General features: G+C 38.7%; 2 protein-coding genes across 9 annotated transcripts in view; one reads left to right on the top strand and one right to left on the bottom strand.

Annotated features, from left to right (window-relative positions):
* PPFIA2 (PPFI scaffold protein A2) overlaps positions 1-15,339 on the top strand; it is a 243,722-nt gene extending 228,383 nt beyond the window's left edge. For 7 of the 8 annotated variants that reach the window (XM_075274514.1, XM_075274515.1, XM_075274517.1 and 4 more), the window contains 8 exons: positions 995-1,024; positions 1,531-1,706; positions 3,160-3,257; positions 4,923-5,098; positions 6,319-6,387; positions 9,177-9,336; positions 10,177-10,270; positions 14,037-15,339. In XM_075274514.1, the coding sequence (XP_075130615.1) occupies positions 995-1,024; positions 1,531-1,706; positions 3,160-3,257; positions 4,923-5,098; positions 6,319-6,387; positions 9,177-9,336; positions 10,177-10,238 (771 nt within the window). In that variant the 3' untranslated portion in view covers positions 10,239-10,270; positions 14,037-15,339. The remainder of the gene's footprint in view (positions 1-994; positions 1,025-1,530; positions 1,707-3,159; positions 3,258-4,922; positions 5,099-6,318; positions 6,388-9,176; positions 9,337-10,176; positions 10,271-14,036) is intronic. The other variant, XM_075274519.1, reaches the window with a different exon arrangement.
* A 3,004-nt stretch (positions 15,340-18,343) lies between these two features.
* ACSS3 (acyl-CoA synthetase short chain family member 3) overlaps positions 18,344-24,536 on the bottom strand; it is a 52,124-nt gene continuing 45,931 nt past the window's right edge. The window contains exons 11-16 of the mRNA XM_075274527.1: positions 22,826-22,889; positions 20,989-21,070; positions 20,780-20,902; positions 20,077-20,176; positions 19,813-19,988; positions 18,344-19,358 (exon numbers count right to left, since the gene is read on the bottom strand). Coding sequence (XP_075130628.1) covers positions 19,290-19,358; positions 19,813-19,988; positions 20,077-20,176; positions 20,780-20,902; positions 20,989-21,070; positions 22,826-22,889 — 614 coding nt within the window. The 3' untranslated portion in view covers positions 18,344-19,289. The remainder of the gene's footprint in view (positions 19,359-19,812; positions 19,989-20,076; positions 20,177-20,779; positions 20,903-20,988; positions 21,071-22,825; positions 22,890-24,536) is intronic.

The raw sequence follows: 24,536 nt of genomic DNA on the forward strand, positions 1-24,536 counted from the left end.
ACTTTTTTTTATTTCTCTTTATTATTATTTATGTATACTTTTTATCAGGGGTCTCCAACCACCGGTCCATGGATCAGGATCAGGCCGTTGGGGTTTTGTTTGCTGGTCTGCCGGGCAGCGATAGTCTGGCCTCATTCTCAGCTGGATACTTCGCGCTAGGCCATGTTGCTATGATAACATGTAAAATACCAGGTAGCATGGAATCCTGTAGCTGCTAAGGATGCCAAACTAATCGATAGTTTACACATTACCATAGCAATGTGACCTAGCAGAAAGTATCCAGCCTCAGTGTCTAGCGATTCGCTATGTCTTATCAGATGCTTGTGTCATCTCTGCCTGCCCTGCAGAGCATCGCATCGGAGAGCCTTCCCATCCACATGGTGGAGCCTGCCTATAACCCCGCACCCATATGCCCAAAGCCCCACCCCCACCCCGCCGGGCCATGGAAAAATGGTCTTGCTTGAAGCTGGTCCCTGGTGCAAAAAAGGTTGGGGGCCACTGATTTATATAATATATAGTAATATACGCTCATGCCAATTACGGACCTCTCGTCTCTTAATTTAATTTTAACTTGGATACCAATAAAAATGTTGTCCTTTTCATTTAAGTTTGTGCCTGTTGTGTAACTCTGCCTAAACTCTGCAGTGGTTGCTGTGTTCAGGATAGATATGAAATATTAAATATGCCATCAGACAGCGGTTAGTTAGCGATAATAGGATGGCCATATTCATGTCACGGCTATTGGATAAATGTTTTAGAAAGCTGCAGACGAGTGTCTTCTCCTGTCTTGCATCTCAGCATCACCACTCCTTCCCTTTCTCCTCCAGTCAGTGGTCACCAGGAGGTGCCATAATAATGTTTCATCATGTAAATGTTGCAGTTTGTTACTTTATGCCTCATTTTACTTAGTTTACATTGCTTTCAGCTTTATAATGACAGAATACCTTTTTATTCCCTGTTTATTCCTCTTGATGATTTCTTCATGACTACACAGAAAGAGTCAGAAGAAGGAAGCTGGGCACAGGTATGAATCTGACAACTAAGAGGGTTTGGTCATTTAGTTATATTAGAAATGAAATGTATGAACAATCCGGAATATTTAAGGGGTTTTCCAATCTGTCCACATTATAGGAGATAACTTTCAAATAGATGGGAGTTAAACCGCTCAGGCCCCTCCGACCAGGAGAACAGGGTTTTTTATACCTTGTTATGAATGGAGTGGTGGTCATCTCTAACACTCCCATTGAAATTTTCGGACTATGTGACTACCTGACCACCGTTCCTTTCATAAAGGTAATAAGTCTCCCATTCTCCTAATCGGTGGTCAGACCCGCACTGATTTTTATTTAATGCTTGTATGTCTGGATCTTGCTATTACATACTCGCTGCTAATGCAGTCTAAGTAAACACATTTGTCCCACCATCCAGATGCTTGTGTACACTGTTGTCTAAATGATTCCTGCTATTGTTCTGGTATACTTCTAGTATTAATAATGCTGTCTATAATTTGTTCTGCAATTCACTCTCTAGACTCTAGCTTATGGCGATATGAATCATGAATGGATCGGTAATGAATGGCTGCCTAGTTTGGGATTACCTCAGTACCGAAGTTACTTCATGGAATGCCTGGTAGACGCTAGGATGTTGGACCATCTTACAAAGAAAGACCTTCGAGTGCACTTAAAAATGGTGGATAGCTTTCATAGGTATGTGAATAATCGCATTGGATAAATATAAAGTATCCGTGCCCTGCCTTATAAAGGATGTGATATAATATTATTTAAATAAGACAACCCATCCTGGAATAGAGGAAGATGTGGGTAGCATAGTCATCCTCATTGGTATAAAAGGGGTTATCGGGGTGCATAAAATTAAATTAATTCAGCACTGACTCTTACCTGCAATCTCCCCTACATTGCTGTGCTGGACATCACTGTCACCACTTTGTATACAGATCAGTCGCAGTAGTAACATAATGTCAACTGATGTATACTGTTGAGAGTGGTAACTGGCTACAGGGTCCTTTCAATATGGCGTCACCACTGCAGGAGCTCGGTATACAAAAAGAGAAGTAATAGTAATATCCAGTCCAGTGCAGGAAGGGAGGGGACGATACAGGTAAGTATGAATGCTTTTCATTTCCTAGCCTCCCTTGCTGTGTGCATTGAATTTTATTTCCCAGGACAAAGTTGTGACTTAGAATATTCTTTGTAAATTATTTCTTCCAGGTTGTGATTAGAATAGTTAATAACTGTTATTAATGGAAATTATCTTTATATCAAAATGAAGAAGAAGATGGAAACATCTAGAAAAGTTTGTCATGGTCCTAAGCAGTATAATGCCCCTTTAGTGCCACTAGACAGTTTAAATCCCCCTTTGTCATCCTTAGTGGCTCCTTACACAATATAATGCGTCATTAGTGGCACCCTCGCAGTAAAATCCCCATTAGTGCCATCACCTAGTATAACGCCCGCTTATTGGCCACCATACAGTATAACACCCCCTTAGTGCCCCCTTTATGTTACTTACACAATATAGTAGTTACTTAATGACCCACACACAGTATACTTTCCCCTTCATGGTGCCTACATAGTAAGATGCTTCACACACAATATTATGCTCCCTGGTGATGCCACTTAATATGATGTCCCGACACAATATACTGATCCCTTACTGGTTTGTGCATAGTACAATGTCTCCTTCATGTCCTCCACAGATTATAATGTTCCTTTAGTGGCTCCAACATAATATAATGCCCCCTTATTATTTTCCGTGTAGAATTTGTGGTATAAAAATAAAAAAGTCATACTCATTTAGCCCCATTCCCATAGAGCAGGTCTTTTTTGTATTGTCCTTTTTTCCAAACAGTTGCAGGAGGTGAGATGATGCCATCGTATATTGCTTTCCTGCACCAAGACACAGACATATCACAGCAGGGTGGTGGGAACTGACAGCTCTGTGGGAAATGCTGACCAAGACCATGGCAAATAAGGCCATATATATGTAAAAATTCGGAAAAATATATTGCTATTTTCAACAATTAAAATGTGTGTGGATTGTTATAATTGAAATGATAAAAAAATTCTTTAGATACAGATTTCCTTTAAAATGTGTATTTTAGCAGCTCTTTCATCATTTACCTATTTTTCCTATCTACAGAACGAGTTTGCAGTATGGAATTATGTGCTTAAAAAAGTTAAATTATGATAGAAAAGAACTGGAACGAAGAAGAGAAGTAAGCCAGCATGAGATAAAAGGTAAGTTCTAGACTAGATAACATTATTTTAACAGCTGTTCATATAACAATGTTCAAACAAATATACTTATAGTACCCGTATGTAAATACACGTGTCTGAATATATACAGTAGAATATATAGTAGTTAGACACAATAATTTGAACACCCCTGTTTTTACATTGCTGTCTGTTCTTGACATACCTTCCATCATTGATAACATCCCCTTTTTTCTCAGACATATAGCTTATTTTGCTGTTGATAAACTTTATTACTTGTGCTGTGCTAAAATTGTTTTTTTGTGTGTGTGTTTTTTGAGGGGGGACTCATTTTTGATGTGCACCTTGTAGTGTAACCTGTGACCAAAGTTATTTGATGGTTGTTTTGAAGTCTTCTGGTTCTTTGATCACATCTTAGTAGGCAAAAACTGAAATTATCAGCAGACGAAAGCAGCTGTGTGTGAAAATTTTGGTGACTTTGATTTGGCTACGGTGGCACTGCCATGTGTACCATATTTGTACAGATGGATGTCTAGCAATTTTCACTGGTCAATAAAGTGCTCTTCTATACCTCGAGTCAAGCTTTGACTTTTAACCATAGCTCCAGATGCAGCTTTCAATCTGTCTGCAGATGTTTTACCAATCTTCACATATTGAGACGCTCACCAGCTCAACAGTTAAGATCACAGATGCACCTACCAGACACACAACAAAAAAAAATCCTCTTTGGAACTCTGTCATGTCTATGGCTGGGTTCACATCAGTGTTGGTGCCTTCGCACCTAATCAGTTTCTGTGATCTGTTGAAAGATCGTAAATATTGTTTAGGATAACTCTGATTCTGCACGAAAAATGCAGAAAGAAATGTTCTGCTTGCAGGACTTTTCTTTCCGCATATTTCATGCGGATAGGGGAAAGGATGGCCTGAACGCAGATGTGAACCAGGCCTTAGATTATAAACTGTGAGATGCTGCACAATCTGTAGTCCTTGTAGTTTGCAGACATATCTGTGCAGACTGAATACAATCAGCCCCTCCAATTTACATTCACTGTGTGAAGAGAAAATCCACCTCACTGTCTTTCCATCTTGCTGTTAGGGACGTACTTCCCCAGTAACAAAACAGCTAACTGTAAATTAGCTAGAAGTGAGACACCTAGTGGCAAGAAATGTAGAGGGGTTTTTCAGGAAAAAAGAAGCAACATTTGTAATTACATTGCATTATATGTTAGTCTCATTTCATAGAGCATATGATTTAGGACCAAGTTAGTGACCATTTTAGCATATAACCATATTTAGTGTCATTGCAACCACACATTTAAAGTAATGCAAACTACAGGAGAATTGCTTCTTTTCATTCATCTTGCCCAAATAAAAAGTTATATTAATTATCCACTAATGTATGTGCATCACAATATGGCATCTACATGAAGTATAACTTGTACTGCAAAAATCAAAGCTTTATAGGATCAACAATGAACAAAAAATAAATAAGTTATGACCGACTGAATGGAAGGAGGAAAGTAAAAATAAATAAATAAATAAATAAAAAGTATCTGGTTCTCAAGGAGTTAAACAGTGTCAGACTTTTTAGTACTATTGTAACCTAGTAAACTAGTTACGTGAGCATTTTATGACAGTAGATACAACGCTTTTTTGAATGATGGTTTAACATGTTTTCTATGGTTACAGATGTGTTGGTATGGAGCAATGACCGTGTGATCCGCTGGATCCAAGCGATAGGTCTTCGAGATTATGCAAACAATATATTAGAGAGTGGAGTCCATGGATCTCTTATTGCTTTGGATGAGAACTTTGATTACACAAGTTTAGCACTATTACTACAAATTCCAACACAAAATACTCAGGTAAGTCACAAATCCCATGTACCACTTACTGCCGTATGCGGGCATATGTGACAAGCTACCCGTCTAAAAACCACCATGCATTCGTATACATTAGATAGTTTTTCTTCTCAATGTAAGATGTATTTTTAGCAGAAAACAATCTTGCTAAAAAAAGGTGTGATTTTCCCATACATCTGGAACTGTGTGATCTATACCATACAGGGCAGGATTAGAAGCTGAAAGTGATGTGTTCAGCTTTCTATCATGGAACGATTTCTGAAGCAACTTGTAGCTTCATAGTTCTCTCTCTCCCATCACTGAAATTATCTATATGATCAGTACAAGGCAACAGGAGAAGCTGAACCCAATGTGCACATCGCGTTCAGCTACAGTCTAGAGTACTATGCAGTGTTTAAGCCAGGGATAGGGAACGTACGGCTCTCCAGCTGTTGCAAAACTACAACTCCCAGCATGCATACTTGCTCTGCTGTTCTTGGAACTCCCATGGAAGTGAATGGAGCATGTTAGGAGTTGTAGTTTCACAGCAGCTGGAGAGCCAAAGGTTCCCTACCCCTGGTTTAAGCTATGGCAGACTTTTTTTTTTAACTGTAATTTTTATTGATCATTTTGTAAATATACCAAACATGGGTATAAACAAATCAAAAGCATTGAACAATCAATCAATAGTAATGAAAAAGGACAAAGGTACAGATAGGAAGGAAAAAAATTAGGGGGAGGGGAGGTAGGAGTCAGAGACCATGAAGAATACAATAAGAGTCCCAGGAAGACCATACAGCCTGGAAAACATCCAACGTGTGATTGAGGGATGCGGTTAGGAACTCCATACTGCGAACATCTTTCTATGGTCGACTTTTACCACATGATATTAAGATCACTTATGCAGTGTTGCTGAATCACAAGGTGTAATTTGCATTATTAATGACTGACTATCTTGTTACCATGTAGTCCTAGCCTTACAGACAGAGGTTTAGAAGTCCCTTGGCCCTGATGCAAAATCTGTATTAGGCCCCTGTTTCACTTATATTTCTGGTCTCCTTATATTGAAATAACCACCATATGGACCCCTAAGGCTCCTGGACCCAGACGCACCGCAACCTCTGGACCTCATCATGTTACGCCCCTTTCATATGTATACAGTTATATAGTGTGTTTGTGTATATGTATACCGGTACATGTATACACGTGAATTAACAAACAGTTCATTCAATTCTTTGTTTCAGGCAAGACAAATCTTGGAAAGAGAATATAATAATTTATTGGCACTTGGAACTGAAAGAAGACTTGATGAGGTAAATACTGCTATGTTGCCCAAGCCCAGTTCCGTCTGAGAGCTTGCATAAAATCCAGAAAACCTCTCAATCAGGCCTCATTCACACAGTCATATTTGGTCAGTAATTTCCATCAGTATTTGTGAGCCAAAATCATAAATGCTGACCATGTAAAAGTGGCTTTTACCAGTAGGATAGGCCATAAATATGTTATCAGAGGGAGGCCACAGCTTGCCCCTTCATGGATCAGGAGGTAGGTGATGTAGAGTCATACAGCCTATGTTCAGTAGTCATGCAGATGTGCACGGAAGAGACAATCCAAAACCAGGTAAAGCAGAGCGAGGGCTCGTTCACATCTGCGCCCGGTCTCCGTTCTGCAGGTTTCCGTTTCCTGCACAAAACAGAGGCAGGATACTAAAACCTGCAGGAGTCTTTCATTTGAATGGGTTTGAAAGCTGTCCAGCCGTGAGCGGCGGTGAGCGTTTTATGCTCTCCACCGTGAAACTGTTTTTTTTAATCCGGACACAGAGTCGGACATGCAGTACTCTGTGTCCGGTTTAAAAAAAACGTTTCGCGGCAGAGAGCATAAAACGCTCACCGCTGCTAACGGCCGGACCTGGTCTGTGGTTTCCATCTTCTTGCATGCAGAAGACGGAAAGTACAGAACAGAGACCCAAACACAGGTGTGAACCTCAGTCTCACCAGTGTTTCGTTTTTACACCCTTTATAAGTGTTTAGGCAAATCAAATGTTGACCGAGTGTTTGCTATTTTTTGACCAGCCTCAGACAGCTGTGTTTTGGCTGGAAAAAAAAGTTTTATTTTCCACAATTACTGGCCTGACCAAGGTTTGGCTGAACTGAACTAACATGCAAAGGTTCCAAGCAGCTTTTGAGCCAGTATATGCAGCTTATACAATTCCAAAAAAGTTGTGACTGTGTGTAAAATGTCAAAGTAAACAAGAATACAATGATTTGGAAAATTTCATATAACCATGTTTTATTCACAATATTAGTTAGAACAAATATATAATATAGAAGTTGAAATTTAGACATTTTAAAATTTCATTTAAAAAAAAAAACTAATTATGTATAGAAATTGATGGCAGTAACAAATCTCAAAAAGTGGTAATAGGGCCATGTTTACCATTTTGTAGCATTCTCTCTTTTTACAACAGTCTTTAAATGTGTGGGAAGTGAGCCAACTTATTGCTGGAGTTTTGGTAGATCGTTGTCCCATTCTTGTCTGATGTAGGATTCGAGCTGCTGGAGAGTTCTGCGTCTTCTTTGACGGATTTTTTTGCTACTAATACGCTAAATGTTTACTGTTGGTGAAAGGTCTGGAATGCAGGGGGGCCAGTTCAGCACCCGGACTCTTCTTCTACTAAGTCACAATGTAGTGATGGATGCAGTATGTGGTCTTGCTGAAATATGCAAGCTCTTCCCTGAAACAGACATTGTCTGTATAGGAGCATATATTCTTAAACCTCTATATACTGCTCACCATTGACAGTGCCTTTCAAAATGTGTACGTTGGTCATATCACAGGCACTTCTGCAACACCATACTATCAGAGGAGCAGGATTTTGAACTGTGTGCTTTTAACAAACTGAATGGTCCCTCTCTTCTTGAGCCCACAGGACATGATGTTCATGGTTTCCATAAAGAATTTTACATGTTGATTCATCTGACCACAGAACAGTTTTCCATTTTGCCTTAGCCCATTTTAAATGAGCTTTGATGCTGTGAAGACAGTGATGTTTCTGGACTGTGTTCATATATGGCTTCTTCTTTGCATTATACAGCTTTAACTTCCATTTGTGGATTGCACAACGAGCTGTGTTCACTGACAATGATTTTTGGAAATATTCCTGAGCCCATGCAGTGATTTGTATCACCAATCCATGGGACTATAACCTGAGGGTCCATAGGTCATGACCATCTAGTATTGACTGTTGGCCTGGTCTCTGGTGCACATGGCTTTCTCCAGATTCCCTAAATTTTTTGATTATATTATATACTGTAGATGGTGGGATAGTCAAAATATTTGCAATTTTATATTGAGGAACATTTTTCTGAAATTGTTCCACATTTTTAGATACAGTTTTTAGATACTGTTTTTTGTAAATTGATAACTATGCAAAGCCAGCCTTTGTGGAAGAAAACGTCTTAAAAATCTTTGAGGATATTTCCAGATATCATCAATTTAACATTATGTATAGACATTTAGTTGCTATCAGCCAAAGAAATCAAAAGGGTAAACTTTATTAGAAATTTGTCAATGTCATTTAATGAACAATGGGTTTGGGGTATGGGAGCGACTTCTGCTAATTTTGACACATGGTGTTCTGACATGAGAGAGTAAATATTCCCAAGTCAGTGGCAACCACTGGTTTATAGCATACTTGTAAGTGAAGCACCTCTGCAGAGTAACTGGTCCTGCACCAGGGTGTAGAGAGTTGACAACCACAGCTCTCTCCACAATCTATGTTAAAGGTATTCTTAAAGGTACTCTGTGAGTTTTATATTGCCTCCACAGTCACTTTATAGAAAGAGAGAGAGGAAAAAGCTGTAACAGTTGGTATCATACAGCTTAAGGTACAAACAGTGAACACTTTGACTTTCTTTTATTCTCCATACTGAATTACCATCTGAACAATGAGTATTTGTGTATTATACAGGTATGTGTATTATAGTATGAGAAAGAAAATGCATGTTAGAAATGGGAAATAAAATGGGAAACCACCATGTAGAAATAATCGTTTTTACAAGACTACTAATCCACTGTAATTTGGCTTGCTTTGTGTTTCCAGAGCGACGACAAAAACTTCAGACGTGGACCCTCCTGGAGGAGGCAATTTCCACCACGAGAGGTCCATGGAATCAGCATGATGCCAGGCTCTTCAGAAACACTGCCAGCAGGGTTTAGATTAACAACAACATCCGGGCACTCACGAAAAATGACAACAGATGGTACCACTTTATTTTTAGCTCTGCTTGCAGCAAGATGGCATACTATTGTGTATAAGTGCACTAAATGGATTATTACTGGATTATTATGTCAAAATAACAGGCTGTATGTTTCTAGCATGTGATCAAAATTACAAAAAACATTACTATATATATATATATATATATATATATATATATACTGTACTGTACTGTAATGTTTCTAGCATGTGTAATTTTGATTATTTATAAATAATATAATATATATAAATAATTTATTATTTGTATTATACATATGTTTGATTCCAGTTTATCATAGCTAAAATAAGTATATTGGGACGGATTTAGTGTTTCTATCTCATATGTAGACTAGATTAGGTGTCTAAATATATGCTAAATGCATTAAAGTGGGTCATTCTGTACCCTTGCCCCTTTGTGCTTGCAAGGGGAGTGCAAAAAGTATCTTAAACCAATAATGAATGTGGTGCAAAGCATGGACGCCAGAATTCTGGAGCTTAGCTTAGTAAGGTGTAGAGTGGTTACAGAAATAGACATTACGAAAGTCGCAATTCAAGGGAATTCAGCAACGTATTGGATATATACCTGCTTTTGCTAGGAAAGGGGATTATGATAACATTTCTGGTGGTCTAGAGTGGTAGATATAAACGACCATGTAAAATTTCCATGTTGACCACCTTTATTAGACACAGGCCTTCTGTGACGATCAGTAAATTGGACCCAAATACCAATGATTTTTGGATATGGGAGATGTTCTTTATGTTTTTGTCATTTAGTAACCTATTTCATGCCATATTCACGTTTTACCTGTATTAAGTCTATTTATTATCTGTTGTATTTTATCAGCTGCTCCCTCTACAGCAATGCAGAGATTAGACAGCTCTACAGTCCGGACATACTCGTGTTGACATATCTAAAAAGAGCAAAGCACTGAGTTGCAGTAAGTAATTCTTTTCCAGCATTTTCATGAAAAAGAACTACCAACTATACTACATAAAACTATACAGTAATGTAATTTAAACTATTCATGAAAACAACAAAAAAACTTGTTCTTTGCTCCAGTTAGAATGGACTCCTCTATGAAGGTGCTGATGTAACCAGCAGCAATTCTTTTTTTGTGGTTCTTACTAGAATTGCTGGTATATTTTGATGTTTAGATCAATCTTTAAATACTATTAACAGGTATTACAGGTATAAACTGGAATGAACATATTACATTTTACTGATCATAGGTTGCAGTCTGTATTACAGTCCAGAGCTGCATGTATAATTCTGCATGTTTAAAGGGAACTTGTCAGGCTGTTTGGGACCACTAAACCGCCAGCATGCCCGATAGTATACAGAGGATTGAGAAACAGGTTCCCTTTGGTAACTCTATTTTCCAAGTGTTTTTTTTTTCCTGGTATCTGGACTACTGGGAACTAGAAACCAACTACAAAGTCTTGGAAATGTATTCATACCTGTTGAACTTTTGCACATTTTGTAACCTTACAACCACAAACTTAAATGTATTTTATGTGATGGAGTAACACAAAGTAGCAGATAATTGTGAAGTGGAAGGAAAATGATACATGGTTCTCAATATTTTAATCAAATAAAAATCTGAAAAGTGTGACATGCAAAAGTATTCAGCCCCCTATATAAATACTTTGTCGAGCCACCATTTGCGGCAATTACCACTGCAAGTCTTTTGGGGTTTGTCTCTACTGGCTTAACACATTTAGATACTGAGATTCTTGGCCATTCTTCTTTGCAAAATAGCTCAAGCTCAGCCAGAATGGATGGAGAACGTCCGTGAACAGCAATTTTCATGTCTTGCCATAGATGCTCAATAGGATTTAGGTCTGGACTTTGACTGGGCCATTCTAACACATGAATATTTTTTCATCTAAACCATCCCACTGTAGCTCTGCCTGTATGTTTAGGGTCATTGTCCTTCTGGAAGGTGAATCTTCTTCCCAGTCTCAAGTCTTTTGCAGTCTCCAACAGGTTTTCTTCCAGGATTGTCCTGTATTAAGCTCCATCCATCTTCCCATCAACTCTGACCAGCTTCTCTGTCCCTGCTGAAAAAAAGCCTCACCACAGCATGATGCTGCCACCACCATGTTTCACAGAGGGGTTGATGTGTTCAGTATGATAAGTTACTTTTCCACCACACATAGCGCTTTGCATTTAGGCCAAAAAGTTCAACTTTGGACTCATCTGACCAGAGCACCTTCTTCCACGTTTGCTGTATCTCCTACAGTATATGACTTGTGGTAAACTGCAAATAACATTTGTTGTTTTTCTTTCAACAATGGGTTTTGTTCTTGCCCTTCTTCCATGAAGGCCAGATTTGTGGAGTGCACGACTTATAGTTGTCCTGCGGACAGATTCTCCCACCTGAGCTGTGGATTTCTGAAGATCCTCCACAGTGACCATGGGCCTCTTGGCTGCTTCTCTGACTGGTGCTCTCCGTGCTCGATCTGGCAGTATAGGTGGACAGCCATATCTTAGTAGGTTTGCAGTTGTAGAATATCTTTTCCATTTTCGGATGATGGATTGAGCAGTGCTCCTTGGGATGCTTAGTGCTTGGGATATGTTTTTATAATCTAACCCTGCTTTAAACTTCTCCTCAACTTTATTTCTGACCTCTTTGGTGAGTTCCTTGGTCTTCATGATGTTGTTTGTTCACTAGTGTTATGTAACAAACCACTGAGGCCTTCACAGAACAGGTGTATTTATACTGAGACTAAATTACACACAGCTGGACTCTATTAAGTGACTTCTGAAGGCAATTGTGTGCACTGGATTTTATTTAGGGGTATCAGAGTACAGGGCTGAATACTTTTGCACATCACACTTTTCAGATTTTTATTTGATTAAAATGTTAAAGACCGTGTATCATTTTCATTACACTTCATAATTATCTGATTATTTGTGTTGGTCTAGAACTTAAAATCTCAAGAAAATACATTTAAGTTTGTGGTTGTAAGGTAACAAAATGTGAAAAAGTTCATGGGATCTGAATACTTTTGCAAGCCACTGCATCCCAACTGCATTATATGAGCACTATATGAGCACCCACCTCCAACAAGTCCAGTTCTTTTCATCATTTAATAGCTGCTGCTCCACTGAATCTGGTACATGGGAAGTTTTTCTATTATCTTCACCATTCCCGAGTAATCACTGCTGTTAGCTTTGGTGCCTTATATGCTATTTAGACTCTGTACTGTCAGGAAGGTGGTGTCAGGCAGAAGTAGGCAGGTATATGCTCCTGATCCCTGACACCGGCTGCCTCTGACTGCAGCTCTGAATCGCCCCCTGTCTGACACTGCCCTTCTGACATATCAGAGTCTAAATAGCACAGCAGGCACCAAAACTAACTGTACTTGTTGCTCAGGAATAGTGGGGACTAGAGAGAAAATTCCAGCTGCTGCACTGGAATTAGTGGAACGACACCAATTAACAGATGCTAAAATTAAAGACTGTAACTCAGATTTGTTGCACTATAAGTTAATGTGGTGTACTTACAAAGTTATAATACTCTTTATATAGGTTTTTAGTAGTTTTATATAGGTTTTTAGTAGTGGGTGTGACGGGTTCCTAGTAAATAGCTACTTAGAGCAGAGCTTGAAGTCTTTTTATATTGACTTTCATTCTACAGAATAGAAGACTCGTACAATTAGTACTGTTGAGAACACTCATGGTGATTTGCTCAGAGAGCAGCCTCATGAATTATCTAAATGATCAGAATTGCAATTAAAGGAGTTTTCTGGGTTAACTATATTGATGATCACCTATTTTAAGGATTAGTTGTCAATATCTGATCGGTGAGGGTCTGACACCTGGCACCCCCATTTATGTAATGTTGTCAATATTTGATACCAGAGAATTGAGCAGAAAGCTTATCTGCAGTAACCTGGTCTGTCCACTTTAGAGAGAATAGAGCTGTTTGCTGCTGATGCACAGAGAATGGAGCAGGAAGCAATAGGGATGCCAAGTGTCAGACCCAGGGCCAGCTTTACACTAGGTTCCATAGTGCGGGTCCACATCGGACTCCGAAAGATGGAGACTCTGTCTGCTTAAAAAATGGTTAGCCATGAAAACCCGCAGACCCCACTGAATATGACTAGACTGATGCTTTTGGTCTGTACTTTTCTAACAGACTATAGACTATAATGGGGATTGCTGGTTTTCCAAGGGTTTTATACCGAAACCAATGGAGAGAATTGTAAGTGGAATCTGTGGCGGAGTCACTGAGACTCCAGTGCAGGTGTGAATCCAACCTTAGGTTATATGCCACCCTATGTGGAATCCTCTTTTGGTTCCTTCCATCTATTGTTTGAAAAACAGAATATATACCCTTAAAGGGGTTGTCTGGGAAAAAAAATTTTTTAAAATAAGCTGGGGGCAGTGAAAAAAAAATAAAAAAAAATCACATTTACCTTTCCCCCGGTGCCTCGCAGCACGGTTCGGTCCTGCTAGTTCGTTGTTGTGTTATGGCAGAAGTCCATCAGGTTGGAACCAGAAATCCCCTTTAATGGGAAAGGTAGAGTGGCCTAGGATGCAATAGTGTGCACCAAAAATCTAATGCAAAGCAAGCCAACTAAAAAATGGTGTAGACTTACTTCTTTTTATACTTTACACTATCTTAGACAATATTAGTAGACGTTCCGAGCTGTATTTTATGTAACCCTTTGTCTCCCTCTTGTTGGCTGTCACAGGTGTCACCTTTTAACTATCTACCTGAAGTGCACTACCTAGGAGAACTGCAGCAAGAGAACAACTGGCGGGTGCCGGGACGGCAGAATGAGCACTGATTTACAATACTAAAATGTGAAGATATTTTTATGTACTGCATTATCATATGCTTAGTTTAAGACAGAGAACAAACTATAATTGTAAGAAGGTTTCCATGATCCTTAGAGGCGTCAATGTGCACAACTTACTGAGATGGAACCAATTGTTTTTATGTTCTGTTACATCTGTTTTCCTTGTAAAATACTAGAAATATTTAAGTATTTAATGTGTATTTATTTTATGAAGTGTAAGTCTTTTTATTTTCTCAAGTGTAAATGGTTATAAATATGATTTTTTTTAAAAATAAAAGTTAAAAGTCAATAAGTCTATGTGGGAAGACCTGACAAAAGTGTCACTAATGTTTGTACCTTTCCATTTCACTGTTTTTACAGTTTTTGGATTGTAACAGTCAATCTAGTATGTTTAGCAGTTAGATGCCTCAACATGTTTCTCCTAAGAACCTCTAAACATACAGCTGAATACCTGCCTCTGGCTCTGTATGATGTTACCTGGCTGTTGAGCCCTAAAGGACTGTGTAAGGTGCCCGATCGGTCCCACTCTATCAGAGAAGCACTGTGAAGGCTCTTCGAGTAATGAACTGTTTACATGAGTCAATAGCAATCACCGAAACAAAACAGTCTTTGTAAAACAAAGTCATGAATTAATGTAACCTGTGGACCAAGAAAACACTTTGCTTTACCAAGAACGACTTTTGCTTTCTTTTACCTGTTCAGATGCCAGCCTCTGCTGGATAGAACAATCTAGCAGTCTTAAAACTTCTGTTTCCTATGTACAAATCTAAGTTCATACCTTTCTCCACTGGGGCTTTAGGAAACCTATTTACTGTTATGCTCTTAGCCACGATGGCCTTGTAAAGACTTCCTCGAAGTTTAGAGGAAATAACTGAAAGACAGTGTGACTTATGCTTAAATATTATATCTAACCACAGATATAATACATATGCATAGCTGAAGTCTTATTACCTGCTGTGGCTTTATTCGTTGTCGCAACCGTTGCTTCCTTAATAGTTTCTATGGACATTTCTAAGTAGGCGTTAAGATTATTTGAAACGATTTGCCAACTTCAGCTTCTTGATTTTCGCTTCAATACTGTCTTTTAGTTATTCTGTTAAGAAACTGCACGTTCATAAACATTTCTTTTATTGTCAGATCTCATTTTTATCCAATGAAAGTTTATGGTGACAAACTGTTTTCCTTCCATTGTCAATAAAAAGGGAAAAAAATCCTAAACTCTGTATTGGATTTCTATACGTTCATATTGATATTGAAGATGTTTCCGTTGAATAAAGTGGAATTTTCCAAATGGCCACAAGAGAGTGCTCGAGCTTCGAAAAACGTGCTACTAGTTTCCATAGAGATGGCTTATTTTCTCTATTCTGAATAGTTGGTTTTTAGCATAGACAATGACATCAGTAAAAAGCTTACACAAGCCACATGAACCTGGACCATAGGGATGTATCTGACCACCAAAGACATGTACAGTATCCTAAGAGAATAAGGAGTTGTGCTTTTCTTTCTATTATATAATGTATTCTGTAAATGTGAAATATTTTGGAATCTATTCCACATTGCAAGTATGATTTGTTCCTGAGGCTTAGAAATTGAACGTAGTCAATACGGTGGCTTAGTGGTTAGCACTGCAGCCTTGCAGCACTGGAGTCCTGGGTTCGATTCCCACCAGGAACAACATCTGCAAGGAGTTTGTATGTTCTCCTCGTGTTTGCGTGGATTTCCTACCTTTCTACAAAGACATACTGATAGGGGGAAAAAAAGTACTTTGTGATCCCTATATGGGAATCACAATCTGCATAATAAAAAAAAAAAAAAAATGGCCGTAGTCTTGAAGAGCTAAGACCCTGGGTTTGAATCAGGCCATAAGCAAAATCTCCATTTCCTCCCATACCTCAAACACACTGATAAGTTAATTTGGAAGTTAGATTGTGAGTAGAGATGAGTAAACCAAGTTTGGCTCGAACTTATCAAAAAATTTGGGGTCAGATTTACACAAAACAACTAAAATGGTGTCCACCATGTGAAAACATGGAAAAAGCAGAGAAGAGGAATCGCTTGACCTCAGAGATCAGACATGCTTCTCTGTAATGGCTTGAAAGTAGCCCTCATGGCCGCCAATCATGTTGGACTATAGGTCAGAGGTCACGGGTAACTCATTAGGCAGTATAAAAAAAATGCAGGCAAGAAGTGGTGTCCATTTTGTGGGAAGAGATTAGAGAGAAAGTTTCTCCCACAGTCAGACATGAAAGAGACAGCAGTACTACATGGATAATCTGGGGATTCTATGGATTAGTGTAGTGTTAGGTTACAATGTGTGTGTATGAAGGAAGTGATGTGGTAGTGTTACTGTGCTGCAGCAGACACATTCAACTGTACTCTGTAATGTTTCAAGACCAAGAAAAGACAATTTAGCCATCCCACATAGCAATTTGGCTGTTTGCTTTCTTTGTCAAACACTAATACACCCTAAAAGTGGTCCTGTAAAAAATTTTTAAGCAAAAAGTGAAATTTTACATTACTTAAAAAAAAAAAAATCCTACAGTGCAATGTGTTACTTTACCCATATGTGTTGTCACTTTGATATTGTAACAGAGAGCAGATGTGTGGACCCAATGTAACATCTACTGGAGAGGTACTGGGATTGGTGGCTGCTGACCAGGGACCCGATGGACTTTGGTATGAGGCACCAGAGAGTACAGGCAGATAGTCAGAACAGGCTGAAGATCAGTGGCAGGCAGCAGATGATGTAATAGACAAACCAATGGGTCAGGGCAGGCAGCTCAGGTTCAGGAGTTCAGGACAAGTCAAGGGCATACATGGGTAGGTAGCAGCACAGAATCAGAAGCACAATCAATAATCAAACAGAGGTCAATAAGCGATAATCCAAACTCCATGTAGTACAGAATCCTCACAGAATTAGAAGCAGCAGATTCAATGATGCTTGGGCATGGTTCAGAGGGCTGAGGAGACTAGGCAGAAGCTGTCAAGGATTGGTGTAGGAGTACTCACATGTGAATTTGTTATGCTTCATGGTCTAGTCCAGGTGCTACAAAGAAGGGAACAGACAGCTGCAAGGAGTGTCAGAATCCACATGGTGTGAACTGAAGGCAAGCCAGAGACTGTGTTTGACAGGAGAGAGTCTGCATCTATAGTTATGCTCTATCACAGGTATGACTATGGTTCTGTTTGTATTACAGAGCCATAAAGGCATCAGAGGTGTCCTAAAAGAGTCAAACACTACTTTTTAGAACAATTTATTTAGACTTTGATTTTGTTCAAAAAAGTTAATTCCAAATTGAGTTTTTTAGTCCAAACCCAAGAGGTAAAAGTGAATTTTGAAAGATTTGCTCTTATCTAATTGTGAGTCTTAATGGGGAGAGATACCAATGTGTCTAGAACCAAGGCATAGCTCTTATTTATACATGCACTATTTTGCTACCAAATTATCATTGAAATGTACATATTGTTGCACTCCGACATGGATCTGAGCATAACCTACTGAAGTGATACCGTATGACTAGTGCAGTATATACCAGAGATTGGCAACTAATGCAAAACAACCAAAACTAAGCTTAATGAATTTATGTGAACTTACATGCTGTCTCACCATTGGTTTAAGATTATGTCACTTAAGTTAGGTTCACACTACCATTATTTAAAGGGGTATTCCCATAACTCTTGTTCTGCAGCCTGAAAGCTCTGTACTCTTTTCACTTCCTAGATTTCTTGCACATTGCTGGGCGGGGTTTCACTTGCTCAGTTATCTGCTATGATCCACAGTATGACGCTGATGTGAAAACTGATGTAGCAACTGATGTAGCAGAGCTGGATTTGAGTCAGCTTGCATTACATACAGAAATAATGGACTCCTTATCTCAGCCCTTATCAGCCAAATTCAATTAAACCGGCTGATAAGTGGAAAAGCTGAAGATCGACAGCACAGTAATCCCGGAGCTCTCACCTCCCCCTCCCCTATATGAGGAGCTCCGTTGCTTGTCAGCCCCTCCCTCCCCCCCTGAGAGAAGCAAAATAAATGAAGATATTAATACCAAACAGTTTGTGCTTGCAATAATTTTCTGGAAGAAAATGAGTATTATCTGACAGAATTGCAGGGGTGCCAATACTTTTGGCCAACACTGTATATGTCCTTCTCAATAAATAGGGTAAATGTTCAGACGTTTTAGGTTTTTAAGCAGTTCAATGTTTAATGTTCATTTATCTGAACAGACGACATATAACTAGACAGAAAACAGGTAACTAAATGGCACATAGTCACTGACATCAAGTTGTCAGAACACATGATACAAAGCCCTCTAAAAACCCTCTCCATTTCTATTGATATTACTATGTATTGTAATAAGTTTCTAAGATATGAAAACTAGGATTCTCTTTGCAGGGCTATGGTACATCAGAGGTAACTGATCCCTCCTAAGGCTCAGTTCACATCTGCGTTCAGGCCATTGTGTTCCCCTATCTGCATGAAAAATGCTGAGAGAAAAGCACATTTTTTTGTACGGAGACAACACAGACTGGATTATAGTCAATGGGGTCCACAGGTTTCCTAAGGTAACCACTTTTTTATGCAGATTACATTTCCATTTGGAGGGTCCCCAAGTGGACTTCCCAAATGGAAACCCATTCGCAGATGTGAACCAGGCCTAACATATGTAGCTGCTAAAGTGAATGACCAATATTGGCAATGTACAATATTGATCTTCATTAGTACTTTTGACTTTCAAAAAATGTAGTTTTAGTCGGTTTCTGAAATGGTCTCATGCTTTTCTACACTAAATTGAGTAAAAGCAAATAAAAAATATCTAGCTACAAAAATGCTATATTTAATGTTTGCTTCTTACACAGCTAATGTTAACGACTTGATCTGGATATTCCGGTTAACTAGATAGTAAGCAGTAATTTGTTGGCGCTATATAGATATTTTTCTGTACAGTAGCTGCATTGTATAGTTACATATAGGCACGTGTGTGTGTATTTTGAACACTCACATTGGGTGGAGATAAAATATATAAATGACCAGTTAACCAGTTTTATTTAATAACCTAAAATGGTTAGTTTCCTAGTCATATTTAGCTGCTTCTTTGTACCAAGGCGGTACAAACCATTTAAGAACATAGGGGTCCCATGGATTCACAGTCCTGCTTGTACAGCTTCTTCTATATCTTTAAACACACTAGGGTCCTCAATGGTTGAACCAACCTGTAAGAAATAATATCATTAGAATAATGTTGAATTGTACTGTTTTATTCTATGTGTTTTTTTATTAGAAAGATCCATATTTCCTATTTCCCCCCATTACAAATTTATAAAGTTCAATTATATAATTCTGGTTGCCCAGAACCAACAGTAGGAAGAGTTTTAAAAAAAAAAAATTTTTTTTGAAGCTCAGTGAAAGCTGTATACATCTGTATCTAGTGCTCCCTCTAGTGTCAGCTACAGACTTTTAGAATTTCATCATGCAACATAATAGGTGTTTCAGGGTTTGGTATTCTGTGGCAGCAGAAAAAAAATTAAATTCCAAACCCTGCTAAGATATATCATGAAAATAAATAAAATAAACTCAAAAGCATCTTTATTCCATGCAAATAATTTGGTCATGGTGCGGGGTATGATATGCAACTCACAATAATGTAATCTGACAGTACTGGCTCACCTTGTATGGCTTTCCATTAGCTAATGCAGAGAGAGTAGAACGAGGAATCTTGCCAGAACGTGTTTTGGGTAGCTGCTTTACAATGATTACTTTCCGGAATGCTGCAACAGGCCCGATATGTTCCCGGACTAGTAATACTATTTCATTGGCTATATTGTCTTTTGTCTTTTCCACGCCTGAAATAAGTAATATGTATATTGGATGTTATACCAAACTCAATAGTTATAAATGGAAAGAGGAGAAGGAGAGAAATACAATCCTTACCATTTCTCAGTACACATAATGCCAGTGGAACATGTCCTTTCAAGGGATCTTCCAAGCCAACAACTGCACAGTCTGCCACCGACTTATGTAGTAACACAGACTGCAACAAGAAAAAGAATTGTCAAAATGGGTGTTCCAGATAATGCAATGTAAAACTTGCTGTGGGTAGTTAATAAGGGCATGCAGGACTAAGGATAAGTTCACACAGGGTATCTTGGTCAGGATTTTGAGGCCGTATCTGCCTCAAAATCCTGACCAAAAAGACTTGATTGATTTCAATGGGAGCCGGTCAGTTCTCTTTTCTCGAGAGTCGGAACAAAAGAAGCTGAAAAAAGAAGCGACATGCTCATTCTTTTGCTCATTCTTTCAGGCGGAGTCATCTTGCGACATCTGCCTGAAGATGGGGCCTAATTTGGGCCTAATCCAGAGCGGAGTGCATGACTGGATGCCGCTGCACTGCATTGGCATCCAGTCGCAGCTACCCGTATTTTGGTCCGGAACCTGAGGCGGCCTTTGGTCAGGTTCCAGACCAAAAAAAACCCTGTGTGAAACTGAACTAAGACCTAAGTTAAATTTGGATAAGCCCCAGTTTAGCGCGCTGAAATCACCCCAATTACATAATAGAATTTACATGTAATAGTCTATTTTGTAATATATGGTCATACTTGTTTACTTTATAATAATTATAGAATGATTAACTAACCTCTTCTATGGCTCCTGCAGATAATCTATGGCCTGCAACATTGATGACATCATCGACCCGTGACAATACATACACGTACCCATCTTCATCCATGTATCCTGCATCCATTGTGTCATAATATCCCTGATAAATATTTAACAAAAACAATTAAAGTAGAGTAGAAATAACTACTGATACATTTCAACCAATGGCTTATATGTTATACTTACTGGAAATTTCTTGAAATAAAGGCTTTTGAACATTTCTTCATTTTTCCAAAGAGTTGAAAATGCTCCTGGAGGTAAAGGTAACCTACAGCAAAATAAAAAAAAATGTATATTAAAGGGACTCTATCATAGATATACGTGTTATGAGCTAAAGATATGCCTGAATAGCCTTTAAAAAGGCTATTCAGTTGCTGCTATTAGTTTGTAAAAAGACCCCCCCATTTTTTTGTTTCTTGCCTCGGAAATCGAATTGTGCACCCCTTGGCGTTATATCTTCTACAATTTTGCCAATGCCCTAGCCACTACAGATACATCCAAGTCATTAAAGGGAATTTATCATTGCCCCTAGCTACTTTAAATTGCTCCCATAGTGCTGTAGATGATGTTAGCAGAATAAAAACCATACCTTTCTTAAGTTTCAGAGCCCCAGGGATGGGTAGAAAAAGCACTTTTATACTTTATTTAAATGAGGATCTTGGAGCACAGGGGGAGTTTTCTTTTATTACTGAGCACAGCAGAATCATCACTAAACACGCCCACCCTGCATTCAGCTCCTCCCCCTGGGCAGTATGAAGATCAACTGACACTGGATCAAATCACACTGCCCAGGGGGAGGAGCTGAATGCAGGATGGGCGTGTTTAATGATGATGTAACAGTAAATAAAGAATAAAAGTGATTTTTCTCCCCATCCCTGGGGCTCTTAAACTTAAGAAAAGTATGTTTTTTATTTTGCTAACAGCATCTACAGTACTTTGGGAGCGGTGTAAAGCAGTTGGGGGAAGTGATAGACTGCCTTTAATAGGTATATGTCTCTTACAATTTATCCTAGTGGACAGTTCATAACATCTAATGTATGTCACAACAATATTTCCCAAATATAGAAGCAGATTATTAAGACTAGCAAACTAAACATATTCTTAATAAAAGCCGACTTGAGCAAGGCACACCTAAATTGGCAAGAGGCTTCAGCCTCTTAAAGAGGACCTTTCATGTCCTCATCAAAGTGCAGTTTTATATACCGCTAGAAAGCCGACAGTGTTCTGAATTCAGCGCACTGTTGGATTTTCTGGTATGTGGTCCAGTGAAGGAATTATCAGTGCTGAAACTAATGGCACCAATATCTCCCCACTGTCAAAAAGGCATTCCTCATAGCCCAGTGTCATTGCTGGGCTGTAAGGAGTGCCCCTCCCCAACAGTACCCTAACATAGCCTTATACTTATACTGTCCTTACAGCCCAGCGAAGATGCTGAGCAATGAGGAAAGACCTTCTGACAGTGGGGAGATGTTGGTATTGAAAACAGATGTACCTGTGTGTGCCAGAAGGGAAGCCTATACCAGTCAGGAACTGGTGCATGTTTACTGTATAACTCACTGCAGAAAACTGGCGTGATATATAATATATATGTCTGGCCAGTATTTCAACACCACTCCATTCTTCTCCAATATTTACAAAAAAGGCCCTTGCATCAAAGATGCATCACATGATCACCCAATTATGCCTGAAAACTGACAGGTAGGTTGATGCATTCCCACCATTGTGTGGTCTTCATTCACAAGCGACATTACTAACGTTATTTAGTGCTGCCTTTTTAAGCTGCCATCTGTCTATTCAGAATGTACAGGAATAAAGGTTAATAGCCAGTTGGGATATCTTTCTTTAACATATGTGAAATGTTTCCAATATCTTGTCTATTTATCACTAGACACAGTTTTACCAAAGCTCTGGTCTGAGCAATTTGCACAGCAGCATTATTGGCCCTCACATTTTTCTCTTATTGGTGGCATGAAATGTATAGGTAGGATATGACATATAAAAGTCAAGAAACCAGGGCACTTACTTAACTACAATATTCCCCAGAGTGTTTGGCTTCACTTCTTCCATGTTGTTGTCCACTACTTTAACTGCAATAAAAATATCAAATATTTCAAAGGTTTTAGTTTATCATAAATAATATATATATATATATATATATATATATATATATATATATATATATATATATATATACACACACTATATAAACTCACAGGATACAAGAATGCAAATGAGCATCTCGAGGGACTGAACTAGAACTAAAGAACACAGCTAAGCGCACAATGTCCCCTCCTAATAGTTTGCTGCAATGTATCACTGTGGCTATAATCAGGGATATGCAAAAGTAGCAATTGCAATAGAGCCCTGGTGCCTCAGGGGCCCAAAGGCCTCTCTACAACATAAGAATACCCCAGTATTATAGATAGCATATGGGGCCCCATTCAATATATTGCATTGGGGTCATCAATTGTAGAAAGTGGACAAGGGCCACATTTTTATCTCTCACTATTCCTTGGTGCCACAATAAAGCAGAGGTTGGCGTCACATGGGTAGGTTCTGTCCGTATGATACAGACCATATACCAGCTGCATTTCTTGGACTCTCAGAATCATGGTCATCTATAATACTAAGAATCCCTGGCTCCTTGCAGCTCTACTATCCCCAATAGAAAATATGATTAAAGTATGGGACAGCAGGGGAGCAGATCTGTACCCTATGAATTGTATAAACTTGTGTGAAGCTAGCCTTAAAGTGATATTCCCGTATGAAATATTTATAGCATAACAATAGTATATGACATTTCTCAGACCAGGAAATATGGGCTTCCTGTTTATCATTAAAAAACAGAAGAGACAACATAACCGCACCCTCATTGATCGCCCCTCTGGTCTATTTTCAATACTGCTGAGGTCTCCGCATGTCTGAGCGGCCGTTTTGGTATAGTTCTCTGGAGAACTGAGCTTTGAACTGAGATTTGAACTCAATCAGCAGGGCACAATATCAGTGGAGGAAGAGGACAGACGAAGCACAAGCAGTTGGGGGGGGTATTAAAGGTATGACGTAGGGGGTGCTCGAAGGTCCTGGGGAACGCCCAGGGTGCTCCGTGGGGTTAATTTGCATAAAGAAATAAAGTGGTTTAAAAAGAAGCAGTGAGGACAACATAAAAACGTGAAGGTAGTAGTAGAATAACCTTTAAAAAGGCTATTCAGACATGTGTTTAGCTCAAAACCAATTTTCCCAATGATAGACTCCCTTTAAGATCCACATTGTCAGCAGCTAGAAATAGATTTTTAGTAACTGAAAACCCCCTTAAAAGTAATCATATTCCTAAACTGACCTCTACAAAAGGAAAGCAAAGCTCATAGCGCACATTAAATAAAACTTTTATGGAAAAAGCCTGAAGTATCACTGGAATGACCTTTGTGACATTCATTTTTAATACTTTTGATTTACAATTGTAATCTTATATACAGTATTTACAGCATACAGCTACATTAATTTCATATAACCAGTTTACCACTAGAGGGTGCTAACACATCATATAAATCCCAGTGAGTAAATCAGACCAGGGTGCTGTATATTTGGACAAACTTGTAAAATTATATATATATATATATATATATATATATATATATATATATATATACACACGGACACAAATGTACCCAGAATCTATAGGATCTTCAGAATGCCCAGTACTATCTAACAAACCTGTAGTGAAACCTCTTTGAGGC

Source organism: Leptodactylus fuscus, chromosome 5 (assembly GCF_031893055.1).
Source record: "Leptodactylus fuscus isolate aLepFus1 chromosome 5, aLepFus1.hap2, whole genome shotgun sequence".
Lineage (NCBI taxonomy): Eukaryota > Metazoa > Chordata > Amphibia > Anura > Leptodactylidae > Leptodactylus > Leptodactylus fuscus.